The sequence below is a fragment of the Anomalospiza imberbis genome, chromosome 5 (genome assembly GCF_031753505.1).
Source record: "Anomalospiza imberbis isolate Cuckoo-Finch-1a 21T00152 chromosome 5, ASM3175350v1, whole genome shotgun sequence".
NCBI classification, from domain to species: Eukaryota; Metazoa; Chordata; class Aves; order Passeriformes; family Viduidae; genus Anomalospiza; species Anomalospiza imberbis.
Window position 1 is genome coordinate 66154925 of NC_089685.1, and position 18242 is coordinate 66173166.

Sequence of the window (18242 nt, forward strand, 5' to 3'; positions counted from 1 at the left end):
TACTGAATGCACTTGTATGTTGTGGGCCTTGATTTAGATGGTTATAATACATCCCCTGACTTTGCACATGGATGTCAGGGGATTTTCCATTTGAAGCTTCTGTATTCGCCATTTCTGAAAATATAACTATATCCCTTGGTAGAACTTTAAAGCTTTCTGAAGATTCTTTTAGGTTACTATCATTAGGTAGTCTGATTTGAAAATGTTAATTATTCTCAACTGTGTTGTATATCCAAGAGCAGCTAAAAGAGAAGTGGTACTGAGGGATTTTAGGAACTGAAGCAGGGAGGGGGAGTTGGCTTTTTGGAATTACAGCTGGGATTGGAATGTCTGTCTTTCGTTTTGGAAAACTGAGTTCTGCCACAGATCAGATAAGTTTGCATAGAATTCCTATAAAGTAATGCTATTATTCATTTTGTGGTTATTTCTGACGCATAGAAAGTATGTATCAAGACTGCCATGGCTGTGATGAGTCTTTGACTCTGCTGTGTAACTCAGTGCACAGTAATGATTCAGTTCTTTTCCATCTGTACAAAAGAGCTGTTTGATGCTTTACTGTTTAATTATTTTCAATTCTTTGGATTATTTTTAAGATATTGTTCATGAAAATTTGAAAATGGGGTCAGATGGGGAAAGTGACCAAGCTTCTGGAACATCATCTGATGAAGTTCAGTCTCCCACAGGAGTTTGTCTCAGGAACCGGATACACAGACGAATCTCAATGGAGGTAATTCACTTTTCATATAAGGATCATTTAAATTGACAGGAGACTTGGGGATTGCTTTAATTGTTTGTTGTAACTGGTTGTCTTCTCAATTAACTGTAACCAACCATTCCGCCATATATTTCATGGAGAGAGCATTATTTTCATGCTATTTAAATTTGTCTCCTTTTATCACACAAAACAATGGTTATCTTGCACTTTTTATGGGCTGTTAATTTTGAAAACCTAAATATGTTTTGAAGCTTGAATTTTTGGGAGGAATTTCTTAAGTGTGACATTTGAATAGCTTTCTGTTGTGTTGTGTGCAAGCCACTGAATGTATTCAAGAAGATACATGGTTTAGATATTTTTTACTTAACACTGTTTTTCTAGTCTTTGCAAAACAAATGCTACAGCAGCAGCGATGGTCCTGACTGCTTCAGCCTTTTTCTCTCTTCCTGTTTTTTTTCATGAACGGAACTTTACAGGATGGTAAACAAAAGGAGGAAAAGTACCTTATGAATAACTGTGCACATAATTTCCTTTATTTATTGGTCTCATTATGAATACTAGCCACCCTTGTGCTTGCTTTGTTGTCATTTCCCTTGGTGAACTAAAACAGAGCACTTCCCTTTTTCTAGAGTGTATAAAAGTTACAGTTATAATGATGTCTCAGAAGTATGTAGAATTTTGCAGTTGCTGCTTTATAGTATACATAGCAATAAGCATAGCTGAAAGATTTTGAATCTTCATTCAAGGCTCATATCAAATACTGGATTGGGAAAAACTGATTTGGATAAGTTACAGTAGAGTGTACATGCCAAATTTTTTTTATTTGTGAGGCATTCTGTTATGCTTGGAATTCCAAGTCTCCAAGCATATAGTGCAGATATGATTTCAAAAATGTGTGAATTAGTTGTATTAATTATTTAGATAGTTTCTAGCACATGGGAGGTTTTGTATTCAAATTCTTAAATTTCTGTTATTTGATCCAAGACCTTTGTTCTCCTGGCTTTGCTTGCTGAAGTTTACTTGAGAGAGCAAAGGTGGGTTTATTGGTTTATGGAGGATACTTAAATTAGGGAAAAAAGTCATTGTGAAAACATGCTTATCAGAATGTATGCTGGAGAAACTAAAAATCAAGGATATTACTTAAAATTATTATTTACTTTTTGTTCATTGTCTGTTTCTTCTCCATTTTGAATTGCATATTTAGAACAGGAAAGAAAAAAAAGAAATTAATGATTCATAATAAAATTAACAAACTGAAATGGAAACCCATCAAGTCTTCCAGAGAGGGCTAAGAACCATTAAAGGATTCTCTTTTGTATTGGAATTCAAAAACTCCAAAAGAAATTAGTAAAGAACTCGGGAATAGCAAAGGTCAGGAAATTCCTGTGTAATTTTTTAGAAGGTTTTCTTTTTCAAATAAAAGCATCGTTTCCTTTGCCTCTTCAATTGTAAAACAATTCTAATATTACTGTTTAAGAGGCTTTGGAAAGCTTTAAAGTTTTGTTTATGCAATGCTAATTTTCTCACTTTCCTCTAAATTCCAAATGCTTGCTTCTGACTGTTGAAATTAGCATTATTTCTTCATTGACTTGCTCAGCCAACAAGAGAACGAATGGTTTTTTGGCATCTGTTCATGTATATTCTGTAAGAATTGTAATGTTTCCCTGAATTCACTGTAGTATTGATACAGTGACTTTTCCTGTAAGATTCCATGCTGATGGGTGCAAACAGTCTCAGTTCTGAATTTCAAGAATGAGAGATGTTTTTGGTGCACTTAAGTTTGCCTTTTAGAAGTACTTTGTAGCAGATTAAATTGGACGTGTACCTGTTTGTGCGTTCCAGAGGGAGGAAGATGCAACAATCTCATAGCTTTGGTTAAAATACCTTTCTAATGATTATCTTTTCAGTCAACTTTCTCATTTCCTAAGTGAAAAGGCTTTTAAGTGATTACATTGCCTGTATTTTCCTCCTTCTACTTATCCCATGGGTCATTTTCTGTCAGTTTTGAAAGAGGGCTAGAAATCTCAGATTCTAATTCTCTGTTAATTTCTGTGAAAAAAGCTTTGCATTGGGAGACATTGCTAATGTATCCACTGCTAGTTAAAAACCACAATATACATATACGAGTTGAGTTGCAAGATGTAAATCCACAGAAGACCCAGTTTTACTCATTTTGTTCTTTGTGGAATGGGCTCACTTGCTTCCTTGACCTTTGAGGGAGCCAAAGCAAGGTTTCTTTCCTCTTGGAAAGAGTTGTGCCTGTATGCCTTGTGGGATTTGTGCCATGGAGCTGGCTGATTCAGTAGTAGCAATGTGATTATATAAAGAGAACAAAGCAATCTGTGTTGGGAAGTAAGTTTCTATTATTTCAGTTTTATTTTGATGGCTGGTGGCGATCTGTTGTCTCTAGACATTGGGTAGCCTGAGGACATACTCCCTTTATAGGCATTTAGGATGAGTTATAGGTGTATGCTATACCTTGCAGGTTGGAGTCAATTAGTATGTGTGTGACAGAGTGTTTTTGCTGTAGTCTGCTGAAGTCATTAGCCCCAGCTGAAATCCATTGTAGAATGTATTTGATTAAACATACACAGTTGGATAATGCGATAAAGCAATATTCCTTGTTCCTCCTCACTAAGATGAATGTGCCTGTCACACTATGGCTGTGTCCTTTCTTGTGTTTAGTTTGACCAATAATTGCTGTATTTATAATGGTTTTGTACGTAATTTCTTGGTTATATATGTTTGACTCTTTCTGCTGAATTGACAGAAGTCCTAATTCATTTTGAAGGTGACTAATCAGGTAAAGTTGAAACCTTGACACATCCTTTTTAGTTACAGGAATTTTGTATATATAACCGAATTTTTTATGCTCAGCTTGAACTTCCTCTAGAATTCTGAAGATTAGCAACCCAACTAGATTTTATTAAATGCTTGCTAAAAAAATGCATACTGTACTCAGTGCTAATTAGGAAAAAAAAAAATATTAAATTATTCCTTACACATTTTGTCCATTAGAATATGCATTCTGATTTTTAGCGTCTATCCCCACTGCATTTAAATAATGCATAGCTACAAATAAAATGTTGACAAAGAGCAGATGAATTCTCTGCTGCATATTATATGAAAGATTCTGTTGGGAAGTAAAACTTGATCTTTCTAAAAATTTTATGCAGAGAAATACAAATTAGACAGTGGAGAGAGAAATGAAAAACGTGTTTGTTACAGCAGAATCTCCATAGCAATAGAAAGCAGAAATTTTATAACCTTAAATTGTCCTGCTTTAGACAGGAGATCATCATACTGCAATGTACCCTAAGTATGAAACATTTTAAATAGGAAGTGGTGATAGCGCAATGAGAAAGAACCCTGCTCTCCAGTGAAAAGTCTGCTGGGGTAAAAACTTTGCATGCACAGTAGCAGCCATGGAAATACCAGCTCGCAGTCTGTTATATCCATCCCCCATTCCCCCATCAGTTATAATTTAGGCCAGCGTGACAGGGAGATGATAATGTGGTTGCTTCTGAATTTGACAGCGCTGCAATTGTCGTTCGAGATGTTTTTTTTTTTTAATGATTGTTCCTTGTTATCATGTGCTTAGAAGACAAAGAGAAAATACCAGAGTCTCATTGTGTTGCCTAGATAAAGTTTATTTTGCTTGTAATCCACAGGCTACAAACTGTCAGTAATGCAGTTGCTTTTTCTTTTTCTTTCTCCTTCCTTCCACTCGTTCAGGCAGGAACCATGCTGACAGTACTTGTGAGCATCTATTGTGTGGAGTTTGGCTTCAAACAGCTGTTAGGTTGTAATTAAAATGTCTTCTACTCTCATGCTAATATTAATGATTATGTACTAAGTCAGTAGAATTGTTTATCAAACAAAATGGATTAATTTTTTCAAGTGTCAGTGATACAGCTTAAGAATGTCTACACTATTTTAAGTGCAGGTGCTTTGATCATGCAATGAGAAACATTTCTCCAGATCATGGAACTATAGTTTAAAGCATTTTCAGTTTGATTTTGCTGGAAAAGAAGTAATGCATTAAGATAAATAAAGAAGTAATGCAATAATATAAATACGTGTTACAAGCTGTAAGTGTTCTCTGGGGGCCCTATGCCCATGCAGGTGATAGTGAGTGCATCATTTAGAGCTGTGGTGGATAAAAAATAAGGAGAAGCAGTCTGTGCAAATTGAAACATCTGTTTCCCTTTCCCAGAAGTCCAAGGTCTGTTAGCTGTCTTAGCATGTGAACTGGCAGAGGGCCATAACCCACTGTTCACCAGCCTGTTTCCCAGATACTTTATCCTGAGAAACAGTTCTTATCCATCCGACTGTCACATTAGTGACAGAAGTGTGTTCCAGATCAGACTGCTCCTACCACACTGCTATAGGGGATAATTCTCCCCTGAGGGGATTAGCAGCAGGGTTAGTACTTGTAGCTGAACAGAAGGAAATACAAAGGCTACAAATTGATGCTGTAGGGAGGTGTGTGTTGTGATGATCACCTTCCAAAAGTAAGAATGTAGATGAGAAATAAGATCTCTTTGAGCTTCACTCTTTACCAGCGTATAACTGCTTAGGGGGTCTTGACACACAGCCTGAGTAACTCAACATGCTGTTGGTCCCCCTGGGCAAGTGTACTTTCTCCTAAGAAAAATACACAAAATTAATTGAAGTTTCAGCTGATAAAAGTGTTCAGAATTTGTTCATAGGCTTCAGATTAGAATGTGGTTTGTAGGTCTCCATTCTCAAGTGCAGATAGGGCACTCTCAGCTCCGTTCAATTGTTTAAATGCTTGAATAGCAGACTGGATGCAGTTTGGTCATGGGCAGTATAGTATTTTCTTCTGCAGTTAGTTTTGGAAGCAGAAAGGCACTTTATCCAAGAAAGCCTAAGCATTCAGCCCTAGGTATCTTGCCGTCCAGGAGATATAGGAGGCTTCCTTGTATACCAAGCAGGCATTACTACTTGGGGCCTTCTCTGAGCAAAGTTTCTTCCTTCCCCCTTCCTTCTGTGCTTGGCAGCTGCAGAACTATCTGTGCCATATTTACTGGGTTTTGTCTAACTTGCTTCTCTCTGACTCCTGAGAAAGCAGTAGCTTTTCTTCTGATTGTCACTTCTATGAATCTAAGCACATGATCACCTACTAGAGAATTTCAGTACTAGACAGAAAAAAAATTGAAGCTGAATACAATCAAGATTTCGTTTGATTTTCAGTGGTCACTATACTATCTCCATTTACTCATGCTTGTATCATTTTTCTCAACCTTTTTCAAGGTTACACTAGAAAATAAACTCCCTTTTTATAAACTCCCACTTTCACGTTTCCCTGACCCTTGATGATTTCAGAAGCCCCCTTCTAAAAACCTAAGTGCATGGTCTAAATTACTAGTATGGTTTTGATTAAGCTGATGGATCTCCTTTTGATCTATTTGATTGGCAGACTCATTTTCTTCTACAGAACACTGACACTACAACTAGAAAACTAATTTCAGCTTAGATAACCGATGACTTTAATATGCCTTTTACTAGACTTTTTAAAGGGTAACGGCCTTTGTTACCAGCAATTAACACTTTTTTTGCCCTTCTATTGGGAACCTTTGCCATTCTGGTGCTAAAGTTCTTGAATTCCACTTGCAAACGCTCCTTTAGAAAAGTTACTGCACTAGGCAATGTTCTTTCGATAAGGATGAAATATATGCTTTTTTGGTTTTGTGTCTTGATGTCTTGGATTTCCTTTAAGTTCCAGTTAGGAGTAGTCTAGTATCACATTGGACGTGTTCAGTCATCTATAAAACATCTCTCATAATCACATGAGTGCATCAGTTGCAAAGTCAGTAATGGGGTGCAGTTTCATACCCAGTACTCCAGCCACACTTTAGTCTGGGAAGGTCAGATTTTCCATTTTCATATTCAAGAAGTTGGTTTATTTTTAATTAGCCACTTTTTTCATGGGACTTACCTTTTGGTACTTTAAGTGTTGTTGATGATGTAAATGCTAGTGTTAGTAATTAATATCACACAGAACTCTTTTAAAGGTCCGAGTTTGTGTTTTTGCAGTGGTGTGTTCTGTTTCTCTTTTTCCTTCCTCTTGGCCTCATTTTTCTTACAGGCTAGTAACCTGTGCTACCTTTTTTCCTTTCGGGGCAGTTTCTCTTGTTACTATGTTACAGAAACTGATGAAAACATACAGAAATCCATGTTTAAAAATCAGGAAGGTGTAGTAGTAAGTGAGGCAGGGCTTGCTTTATTTGTCTCTGTTCCTGCCCAGCACCTACAGCTGAGTCACACAGCTACAGATCCTGAACTTCAGCAGGGTTTATATTGCGGCTAATGCTACACAGTGGTACCTTGATAGGTGGTAATTTAGCAGGCAGACAAAATCAGACATGATATCTTTATGGTTGTTATTATTTTTTATATTCTTCCATATATTCTCTAAGTTCACTTTGTGACAAGTTTTCTGATACAATAAAATAATAACAAAACAAAAACCAAAACAAAGGAACAAACAAAAACCAAAACAATGTCAAAAAACCAACCAAAAGAAAAACAGAACAAGAATTTTCAAGTGTTTCTGGTATAATATGTCACAAATTTCCTGTGTATTTATATACTTGCTGGAAGGACAGTTAATGTCTCACATTTGATTTTCATTTCTCCTTTCTCATATTTTTCAAAACTGGTTTTCTGACACATGTATTTGTTTTGTCTGGTTTCATTAGATGTGAATAAAAGCTTCTGGAATGCAATTTCTGAAAACTGTATTTGTGATGAACAGTTTAAACCTTTCTCTTTAAAACTAATGGGAGAAATGAAGTAAATAAAACAATAGCCTGTGGTTTGTTTGAAAAATGTGTGAAAGAGCAGGTTTTTTTCAGCTAGTTGGTAGCCTAAGCATCATATCCATGAAATGAAAATTCTCACTAAAAGTATTTTGAAAAAGAAAGTGTTTAGAATTCATATTTTTGCCTGCTTAAAAAAACCTATTGGCCTGTAATTCTAATTTTGTGCCTTCAAAAATACTAATTGTTGCAAATACTAGTGAAAAGATGCTTAGCACATTTCCTAAGTTTTTCTTGGTGCTAAAGTAAATAAAAACAAAGATATATGCTTGCAATACTGGTTTCTGTACTTTTAAATTTTATATTATTTCTATGTATTTTACATTCTTATTTGAGGGCCATAGCTACTGTAGATATTGGCAATAACGTTCTTCAGCTACTAGCGGTAAAGTCCTTGCTTTGTTGATTAATGATAGTAGATGTGCTGGGAAAATGTGACACCTAGTCCCAAACCAGAGATTTAACCCTATAATTTGTAATAATAATATTTCACTGATTACACTTGGCTCCTTGTCTTTGCCTGGCATGTCAAAATCCAATCTGACAAGCTGTGTTTGTGTTGGGCAGGAGGCAGAGAACACGCATTGTCTGTGGTCACTGGTATTTCTTCTGAGGCTGAAATGGCCCGCGGGCTCAATCTCATGATAAAATGCCTGAAAGTGCTTTCTGTTCTCGATTAGAATATTTGGAAAAAACCTTTTGGTTTAATTGATGAATTAATTCCACTGTATTTAGGGTCAATTCTATCCCAAAAGTAAAAAAGTCCCTTGATTCATACCCAAATGGACACTTTCTCAATTCGTGTTGGATTTCAACAGACTTGCTGAAAACCAGCACGGATTTATGGTGCGAGATCTAGCAGCGATCCTTTGTAGATGGATCTTAGGATTGTATTTTCACCATTGCTGCTAAAAGAAGAGGTTTTTGATTACCCTTTCCTCAAATTTAGCAGAATAGTAATTGAATAATTGTGATTTAATGTTTTCAGTAAAATAGTAACAATAACAACATTCAAGTATAAAGTAAAAATGTAATATTCAGATATAAACCACGCTGCTAACACAGAAAAAGAATGCACTTTATGCATCATAATGAAATTTTAGCTAAAACTGTCAGTTGTGTGGGGGAATGGCTTTATATACATATAAAGAAGACCAGTATAGATAACTCATCCCAGCTGTTAAAATAGTCTTTTTGGTTACAGCAATTGAAGCCTATTTTTAAAGGTATTAAAATAGTGTGCTGCAAGGATGCTATAGGTTCCTTTTAGTGCATGTGTATGCTGGTGTTTTTCTTCGAGACCTTGAAGATCCACAGATCTGTAAACAAAGTATAGTTTTTTACAAATATGTTCTCTAGTTTGGGGTTGGTTTTTTGGAGTTTTTTATGTATTTATTTTTGCCTCTAGCAGTCTTGTTGTATGTCATAATTCTGTAGAGGATCCAGTTGGCTGCAACTGTGCTGTCTTTTGACAAAAATGCACTGAGATTTGATAAGGCAACCTTCAGAAAAAAATTCCACATGGTATCTGATACTAAAATGATGCAGAAAGTGCATGCTTAAAAGTTGTATATGAGAATGTTTAAATTCTTACTGACACAAATTTAAATTAATTTGTTTGCGTTGTGTATCATGAGGTAGGACATAACACGCATTCTTAGTTAAAATATGCAAGGAAAGAACAGTGTAAAAATTTGGTTGGTTTGGGAGGTTCTTTTACAGTAAGCATATAATGAAATTGAATTGTGTTGCACTGAGGGTTATATGATGCAGTATTTTAGATGGCATTAAGCATTCTCCAGTGAACAAAAGCACAATGACTTACTAGTGAACAGCCTGTGGTTGCAGCTGAGATGTCTCACTGGTGCTCACTAAAACTGGTGAGAAGGCTAATTCAGAGCAGTGCTTACACAAGAGCATTTTCATTTGATCCGTAGTGGATTGTTTGGGCTGTCAGACGCTAGATTTCGAAGAACAACTCTTTTTTCTTTGTGAGGCTGCAACAAAATTCCATGGATGGAATTTAGCAGAATCAACTCTTAAAAGATAAACTAAAATTTTAAGGGAGAGGTGACCAGCAAGTTGGCTCTTGCCATATAGTAAATACATACCTTAAGTAATGGTTGGTCTGGAAATGTAACTCACCAATAAACAGAATAGCCAAAGGAATAAGGATTGGTATTATAATGATGTAGCTTGGCAGTATAGCTTGTGTCATCCGCTGACAGACACAGCTTCCTACTCCCCTTGGCTCCTAGCCTTGTATCAGTAGATTATCAGTTCCTTTGTTTGGAAGAGGTAGTTAGGAGACTTTCTTACACCCAGCCCTTTCTCCTCCAAAAGCAGTGGGAACATCTGGCCGCAGGCAATGTAATACTGGCTTTGGAGATACTCAGCTGTTAGGTTTGCTAAATGAAGCATTCAGTAAGAGTGAAGAGCCTGATGTTTATCAGGGTTTTCCCTTCAAGTTTTCTTTCTTCCTTCTCTTGCTGCAGTTGCAGTTTTGAGTGTGGTAGCAGTGTGAAATGACCTATCAGTTCAAAGATCAGCAGCACTAGCAGTCCAGTAGGTACAAGAGAGACTTACTGTTGGAGCGAGAAAGGAGCACTCTGCAAATTGGCACATTTGTTGCAGGTTAAAAATAAAAGTAGTCTGGTTTTCGTTTTTGCTTTTTGTAGTGTAGTTAAAATTGGACTTGGAAGACCTCAACAAAACCTTCCCTGGGGCAATTTTCTGGTTATGTATTTTTGTGTTTAATGATGTTTTTTCTGTTTCATCATAAATATTGTTTATTTTCCAAATGTGCGGTGTTAGTCAAAGACATAATGACTTGAATTGATAGAAGACAGACAAACTTCACATAAAAAATGTGATTGTTTCAAGTTGCTTCTTTTTAGAGCAGTTTTAATATGTAGAGTTCAAACATTGTCTATCCTGAGTTAGAATCATCTTTATCAACTTCAGTGAAATTAACTGAAGAGTATAGTGAATCTTGGCCAAAAAAAAAATAGTGAATTAACAAAATCCATGCATTTTTTTTTGTTATGATACATGATTTAAAGTGGAAAATGTTAACAGTGTACTTTCCACAAATAAAAATAGATATATTTTTTAACAGGGTTGAAGAGGACTGAAAATTACCTGTTGGTCAGGAATGAGACTTCCTGAAAAGTGTCACAGTGTGGCACTATATAGTATTAAATTAGTCAAGTCAGGCAATTATAAAGGGGAATAGCTGGTAAGTTTGTATTATGGAAATAGGAGATGAGAAGAGGATAGGTAGCTAAGGAAAAAGTTGACAGTCAGAGATGAAAACCAGAATGTGTTAACAAAATTCTAGTATTAAAGTCTTGTGAATTATTTACTGTGGGTGGCAAGTGAAGAAGCTGATGTTAGCAATAGTATTTTAGGCCATCCAAGAGAGGACCAGAGGTAATGAAATAAAAAAATTAGGATTCTTGGAATTTACTTATATGTGTGAAAAACAGGCCAAGTTTGGGGCAAGGTTGTATTTAGTTTGTTTGTTTGTTTTTCATTTAGAAGACAGGTTTGTTTACGTACAATGTCAAATTCCTTAGCTCACAGAACTTGCAGAATTTAAGTTGGAATTCCTGCCTCCTTTTCTTGTGCCCAAGTCTGAGTAGTCAGTGGTAGACAGAACTTCCACATCAATTTACAGCAACACAGTTGGATGTTAGCCACATGAAAGAAAAGGCTGGACAAAGTGTAGCTCTTCTTAGAGCATTTGCTGTAGCTGGCATTAGAAATAGATGACAAAGATAAGCACAATTTAGGGTAGTTTATCTCCACAGAAAAGAAAGTGATGCTATTGTCACAAATGCTTACATGTTTATCTGCCATGAAGCACAGTAGGACAAATGTGAAATTCATTTCAGACAAATTATAAAAATAAATGCATTTCTCTGCCAGTAATACCAGTAGTAAAGGAAAACTGAGAATAAGCATTGCATATGAGGGTAGAAAATGTGTTTTTAAGTTGTAGAAGGAGGAAAATGCCACAAGCATTCCAGTTTCCCTAACAAATCAAATGGTGGCTGAATATGTTCTCCAGAGTATAATGTGGAACTGGATCAAAAAATAACTCATTAAATAACATACAGTTAACTGTAGGCATTTGATCATTTAGAGTACCGCATTTATTGAATACTGATAGATTTTGTTGCAAGTTGACCCTAAAGCTAAGTACAAAAGAATTAACTAGGAAATGCTATGAATTGACAAAAGCTTTTTCATAAATTAGACCTCATTTGGAAAAAAAAATCTTAAGTGAAATACAAGAAAATAATATAGTTTCAGTTCTCCAAAAGGTTATTTGTTTTACCTGAAGTACTTTGTTGCCCATAAAAGCTAAGGTTTTGCATTTCACTAACCCTTGCTTCTTAAGAGTTGTAAGGAATGTACCCAGATTCTCTCTTAGAGTTAAGGGTCTGTGTACACCACTTACAGATCTGTTACGTTTAAAAAAGGATATATAAAATAGCATAGGGAGTTGCTCTAATTTACTGCTTTCAAAAATTTAGAAGATTAATGAAGGGATGCAAAATTAGTGTTAAAAAGGGACATTTAACTTTGTAGCGTTGACAGTCTCAAAGAGCATAGGGAAAATTCAGTCCTGCCATTAATTTTACTTTTTTTTTTATGACTTCTTTAAACAGCATTGTAGCAAAATATTTTATACCTTGGTTTAAGTTTTTTAGTTTTTTTTCTTTTCTATGGGAAGTGCTAGCAGGTCATTCTATTCAGTTGGTAATTGAAATAAGTGTGAACAAAGTCCTCTGACCAGAAAGCCTCTCATTGCTTCACAGAATTGCACAGAGATTTAAGACAATTAGAAATTCTTCAAAACCTGTTTCCTACTGTTGCTGACCCTCCAGCCTGGTGTCATACCAAAACAGCAGCAAGCCATATGCTTTAGAAGAGCAGGTTTTGCTGCTGGTGAAGCAGCCATAGCAGGGTTGCAGTGGGATGGCTGCAGGAGCAACAGAGGGGGCAGAGATGGCAATGGCATAGAATGGGCAGGTCCAGGCTTCCTACACCAGGCCAGACTCGCGCTAAAGGCTGAGCAGCACCAGCAGCAAAACCCAGCTGGCCAAAGGGCTATTCTGTGCCATCTGGCATGGCACTCGGCAATAAAAGCTGGAGCAGGAGGGAGGAAGGAGGACATCTGTGGCTGTGGCATTTGTCTTGCACTTCCTGAGCCATGTGCATGCTGAAGCCCAGCTTTCCGGGAAGCCCTTGGACACCTGTGTGCTGAGAGGAAGCTGTGAATCAGTTCCTTTTCCCATTCTGCTAGGGCATGCGGCTTTTGCTTTCCCTGTCAAAATGCTGTTACCTACACCCACAAGTCTCCTCGCCATCCTTCAGTCTTCTCTGCATTTTGTGGGAGCAGAGAGTGAGCTCCACTGGATGAAGACTTGATTGTTCACCAGGATCAGCCCACAGTGGGTGAACAAGTGTCCTGCTGCCATCAGATGACCAGGCTGCCTGAGTGTCAGCAGACTGCCTGGTCTTGAGCAGCTAAGGCTCAAAATTGGTAGGTTCTTGCTTTTCTTTTAACATTATCTCAGTTAAATTAACTGGGTTGTTCAACTCTGTCAGACTGAAGTAATTTTAGTTTCCAGTTTTTCTATTTAGCCACTAGGAAACGTTCTGCTTATTCCTCTCATGCACATCTAATGAATCGCCTTTCGTGTTACTGTATAGCATTTAATTATAATTGCTTGCTTTTCCCAAGAGGTGGTTGCTTCAATTATTGCAAAAACTGGGAGAAATTAAGGTGGTATAGACAAATTCGACATCATAATTTCCTTCCTTCAGGTATTTGGGTTTGTAGTCTAAATTACTTTCTTCCATTTTGTCTATTTTAGGGAGTTAGGTAAAGGAAAATTGTAATGCAAAGAAGACTTAGTATATATGATTCTATAATCTTTCAAATATTGGTGTCATAAAAGGTTTATGGTTTTAAAAAGGAAGTCTTGACTTGGTTAAAATTCTAACATAGCCAAATAAGCATGACTTTTGGAAGTATTGTAGTGTAAATCGTTAGGAGGAAAAATCTATAAACTATCTACTGCAGTTTCCATGAAATCATTATGGTTTTCTCACAGAAAACAATCTTTCTTCAGCTCAAGAAAGTTAAGGAGAATAGATACTGTTTTGATTTTATTTATAACATGGCAAAAATTTAGGCTTTCAGCACTTAATACTTTTTTTTTTTTTCCTGAGGGGAGAAAAAGAGCAATTACTGTCATGTATTGTCTACTACATTACAAATGTAGGGAAAGAAATGTTACTAACATCAGGTATTCTAATTCTAAAAAAAAAGTCTCCTTTTCTCTTCAGATTGGGGTGTGTTGTTAAGGGTTTTTTAAAAGAAAGACATTGCAGGGGGTGGAGATGAGGGTTGTTGTTTTATGTAAAAGTGAATTACTGGTTTTGGGGGGGTTACCCAAATTGGAACAGATTTTGTCCTTTGCAGCCATAAGTACTTGCACTCAGGCTGTACTACCTACCGTGGAGCACCACATGGAAGTGTACAGTTGAAGGTCTCAGTTTATAACTGAGGGTGTCACATGAATCTCTGAAGTAAAGTCATGGGACCTGTTGCAAAAAATGGCATAGGCAGAGGTTTTGAGAATGAAGGAATAGGAATTCTGTAATAGAATTACATCTACCTTGCATTATCATATTTTCAGTGTCTAAAATATTTTTATCTTGCTTCTGTGGTAGCTGGGTTTCAAAGTAAGGGATTCTTTGTACCTGTGTAGAATCTTAGACTTGTTCCCTTGCACTCCATGTGAAAAGGTGTGTGTACACTGATGGCAACCACAGTGCACACTTAATGGCATAGTTTTCAAATTGTATTTGCAACCCTAAAGGCTGCCTTTGCTTCCTTCTTCTTATATACCCATCAACTTTGTATGCTTGGGAAGGCTTCTTGGAGGCTGTGGAGGTGGGTTTGAAGCACCACTTCAGCACTCATGGCTGGCACAGCTGTGAGGGGAGAGAGCATGCATATGGAGAGCTTTGGGGTACAATGAGGTCAGTATTTCTTGAGGCCTTTGAGTTGAGGTCCATAACTTCAATATCCCTGTAAAGATTTTCTGTTAAAATCCCTATAAACACACCTGTTAAACAAGCACTATGGGACAGTAAGAGCATTACAACAGGTTTCTGTGCCACAAGAGTTAATAGGTAAGAGTAGGAAAACACTATTTTGTCGAAGAGTTTATAGGATAGTGGTGGTATCTGTTGTGTTCAGGAAGTTACATTGAAAAAATCAGCTCACTAATATTTTCTTTTGTTCTTTTGGTATTCGTCAAATTGTTCTTGAGCCATCATAAAAAGCAAAAAGCAACTATATTGGCCCAGTGTTGATGTGGGATTATATTAGGAAGGTGAGGTAGAGACTGATGCTGATCCTTTTTTTGTCATCCCTGTCTTGTTCCAGCAGTTTTGTGGTTTTACCCTGCAGTGAGATGTCAAAGCTGCTTTCTTCAAGTCATTATGGCATGCCTTGTTTTGTGCTCAACTGTTGTGAACAGCTACCAGCATTTTCTGAGGAATGCAGTAAATTACAGGATGAAATATTTTTTTTTCATTATCTGAAACCCTCTTTAGTGGGAGAGAGGCATTAGCAGAGCCTGGCGAAAAGAAGGAAAATACTGTAGTGGAAAATACTATTTTACTCTAGGGAAGACTTGAAGGTCCTGTTACAATTTGTTGGTTCTACCACTCTCCAAAAACCACACAGGCAGTTTTACAATTGCCAATGTTTTAAAAAATTTAAAATATGCAAGTTGAAAATGGGTTAATAAACTAGAAAGTATGCCAGAACAGAATTCTGTTTTCTTTTAATTTAGTTTCAAAATGTTGGTCAAAACTGCCATTCTGTGAACAGCAGGTTTTTTTTTGTTTAAAAACAGTTTAAAAATCCTGTACTAGATAAAAAATTGACACTGATTTTTCCAGTTGTGCAAAGAAGCTCATGTTGGGCAGCAGAGCAGAAGGTAACAGGCTTTGTGCTCTGTACCTAAGGAGTTGTGAGAAGCAAAAGGAGAACAGGAGGATCAGCTGCCAGAAATTAGAGCTTTGCTGGCCTCTCTCCAAAAATTTCTGCCTGTATGGGGCGGCCATAGTGAATAGCATATGTAAATCATCCAAGGGGGTTTATATTAGCACTTCAGTCCTACCTGAGATTCAACTAATTCCCAAATTTCATAGGTTTTTCAAAGTATATGTCTTTAACTGGTATTTTCTGCTTAGCTTTTGCTCCAGGTATGTGTACAGGTCATATATATACACGGTTCAAATACATTCTCATCACTGAAAGCTTAGCAAGTTTTTCACCAAGATCTCAAGTCTTGAAAAGTCTGATGATCCAGTTCTTTGTCAGCCTGAGCCAATTTGGCTGCTGGCTTCCCGGACTTGCCCCGCTGTGCCTCTCTTGCCCTGCATTCAGGCTGTGAGCTTGTCTGACCTTATACTGAACCTGTTTGGAGCACAAAGCTGGCAGGAAGCTATGCACTTTGCTTGAGAGTTTCTTGATTATTTAGCATGCTGAAATAGTTCAAAGCTGCTGCAGACATGAGTCGAAGCACATGGTCAAGCCTGAGGGGAACTGAACAGGGATGTAGCTGCCAACATTTGGGTTAGCTCAGGATGCCCAGCTGGAGGTGATAGGTAAGACAGAAAAGAGTACCTTCAAGAAGGGTTTACTGCCCTCAGGTCAGTATTGATTAAATCTCAGGTCTACCAGCAGAAATACAGAGTTACTTCTTGTGCTGGGGAAAAGTGTGAAAACAGTGGTGCTTCCAGAGATGTCCTCAACTTCAGGGTAGAATCTCTGGGGGCATATTGTGCACTTTGATGTTGAGCATAACTTTATTTGGATAAGCTACCTACACTGAAAAACAATTCCTGCTGTTTAAGAAGTGACTTCCCATTTTTTGTGAGCCTGGCTACGATGTCCTTTTATCTTGTGAGATGGTGACTGGCCATTTTGAGACAATATTTAATTTTTTTGTTTCTTGGCATGTTTGAGATTAAAGCCAAACTGAAAATAAAAACAACAAGAATGTGCAGAAACAGATCTTCTTTCCCCCCTTCCCATTTGGTATAAAATGAAGTGATTTTGTTTCCCTCTCATGTTAGAAATAATGCATGTTGGTGTTGGAAAAAATTACTGGGAAAAAACAGAATCTGATGCAGAGAAAATGCTTTCGTGTAATGGCATTTTCATTTTTGAAAGATCCTGTAGTAAAGAGTTACAAATAAAAGAAATGTAATAATATTTGTAATAGTTGGCTCTAATAATGAAGTGATTTTGTTTTGTGAGACTGGAAAAAGTGGACTAAGTGTGTAGCTTTTTGTAGTTGAGAGAAAGAGAGGGTGATATATTTTGAATTATGGAAATCTCTTCTTATACTAAAGTAACTGCTATATGAGAAGCAATGCATCCACAAGTCTCTGAATTCTCAGTTTCTGGTATTCCAGGTCTCTATAAGTATTTGAGTAAACTCAATACATATACCCACAATGTATTTATTTGAATTTTAATGTTTAATTACACTTGACAGAGTAATAATTTTGCACAGGGTTTTTTTTTTTGCCTGTTATATAAGCAAGTTGAGGTATTTTAAGAAGAGAATATGCTTTTAAAACCATTTCTGTGAGATTATTTTTCATTGTACAAATTATTTCAGTTTTATATAGTAACACTGCAGATGTTAAAAGTTGTTTTAGGAAATTCTAAATTCTACTTGTCCCTTCTCTTTTATCATGATTTGCCGCAGGATTTGAACAAGCGCTTGTCCCTGCCCGCTGACATCAGGATACCCGATGGCTACCTGGAGAAGCTGCAGATTAACAGCCCACCCTTTGACCAGCCAATGAGTCGGCGTTCTCGTCGAGCATCCCTAGTAAGTGCAATGCACCTGCCTTTCTAACCAACCTCTCAGGCCTTCAGAATCCATTGAACACACAGGCCAGTATTCCATAGGTATATTTCAGCTTCTTTTCCACTTGGACTTTTTATTCCTAAACATCAGCATGCACTTGTCAAAATCCAGTGAAGAACTTCACACTTTGTTTCATTTTTCTTCTGCTAACTTGGTGCTGTCGTATTTCTCAGCGAAGGTCTTGACCTATTGAAATCGGTGGCTAAACTGGACTCCTGAAGTACATACTTAAATACTTCTGCTTTTTAGAGCAGGGATGATCTGTTTGAGCAAATAGGCCACAGTCGTAGGTCAAGCCAAGTCGTGATTTAGTAGGAAGGCCCTAAAGCAGCATTATATGAAGGCAGGTCCTCCTCACTGCTCTTTTTGTGTTTGATAACAATTTTTTCTCAGAATTGCAGTGAAGACAATAGTGTTTGTTTTGTGGGGTTTTTTTTTTTTTTTTTTGGTTTTGGGGGGGGGGGGTTGTGTTTTCTTTTTTAAAGCACATGTTATTTCCTAAAAGAATGAAGGAATAAATTCACATATACTTTTCTGGATTATTGGTTACTATAAAAAATAAATATTTTAAATCTTTTTCATAGAGATGACTGAATGCGTATTCCTATACTATAATCAGAGTATAAGTGTTAGAAAGCTTGGATATTTGTACATATTAATCATGCACATCCCAGGAATAATAAAAAATATTATTGTCTTATT

General features: G+C 36.8%; 1 protein-coding gene across 4 annotated transcripts in view; it reads left to right on the forward strand.

Annotated features, from left to right (window-relative positions):
• Positions 1 to 18242, forward strand: part of CDK17 (cyclin dependent kinase 17) — a 92967-nt gene that overhangs the window by 55811 nt on the left and 18914 nt on the right. For all 4 annotated transcript variants that reach the window (XM_068191682.1, XM_068191680.1, XM_068191683.1 and 1 more), the window contains 2 exons: positions 594 to 727; positions 17376 to 17501. In XM_068191682.1, the coding sequence (XP_068047783.1) occupies positions 594 to 727; positions 17376 to 17501 (260 nt within the window). The remainder of the gene's footprint in view (positions 1 to 593; positions 728 to 17375; positions 17502 to 18242) is intronic.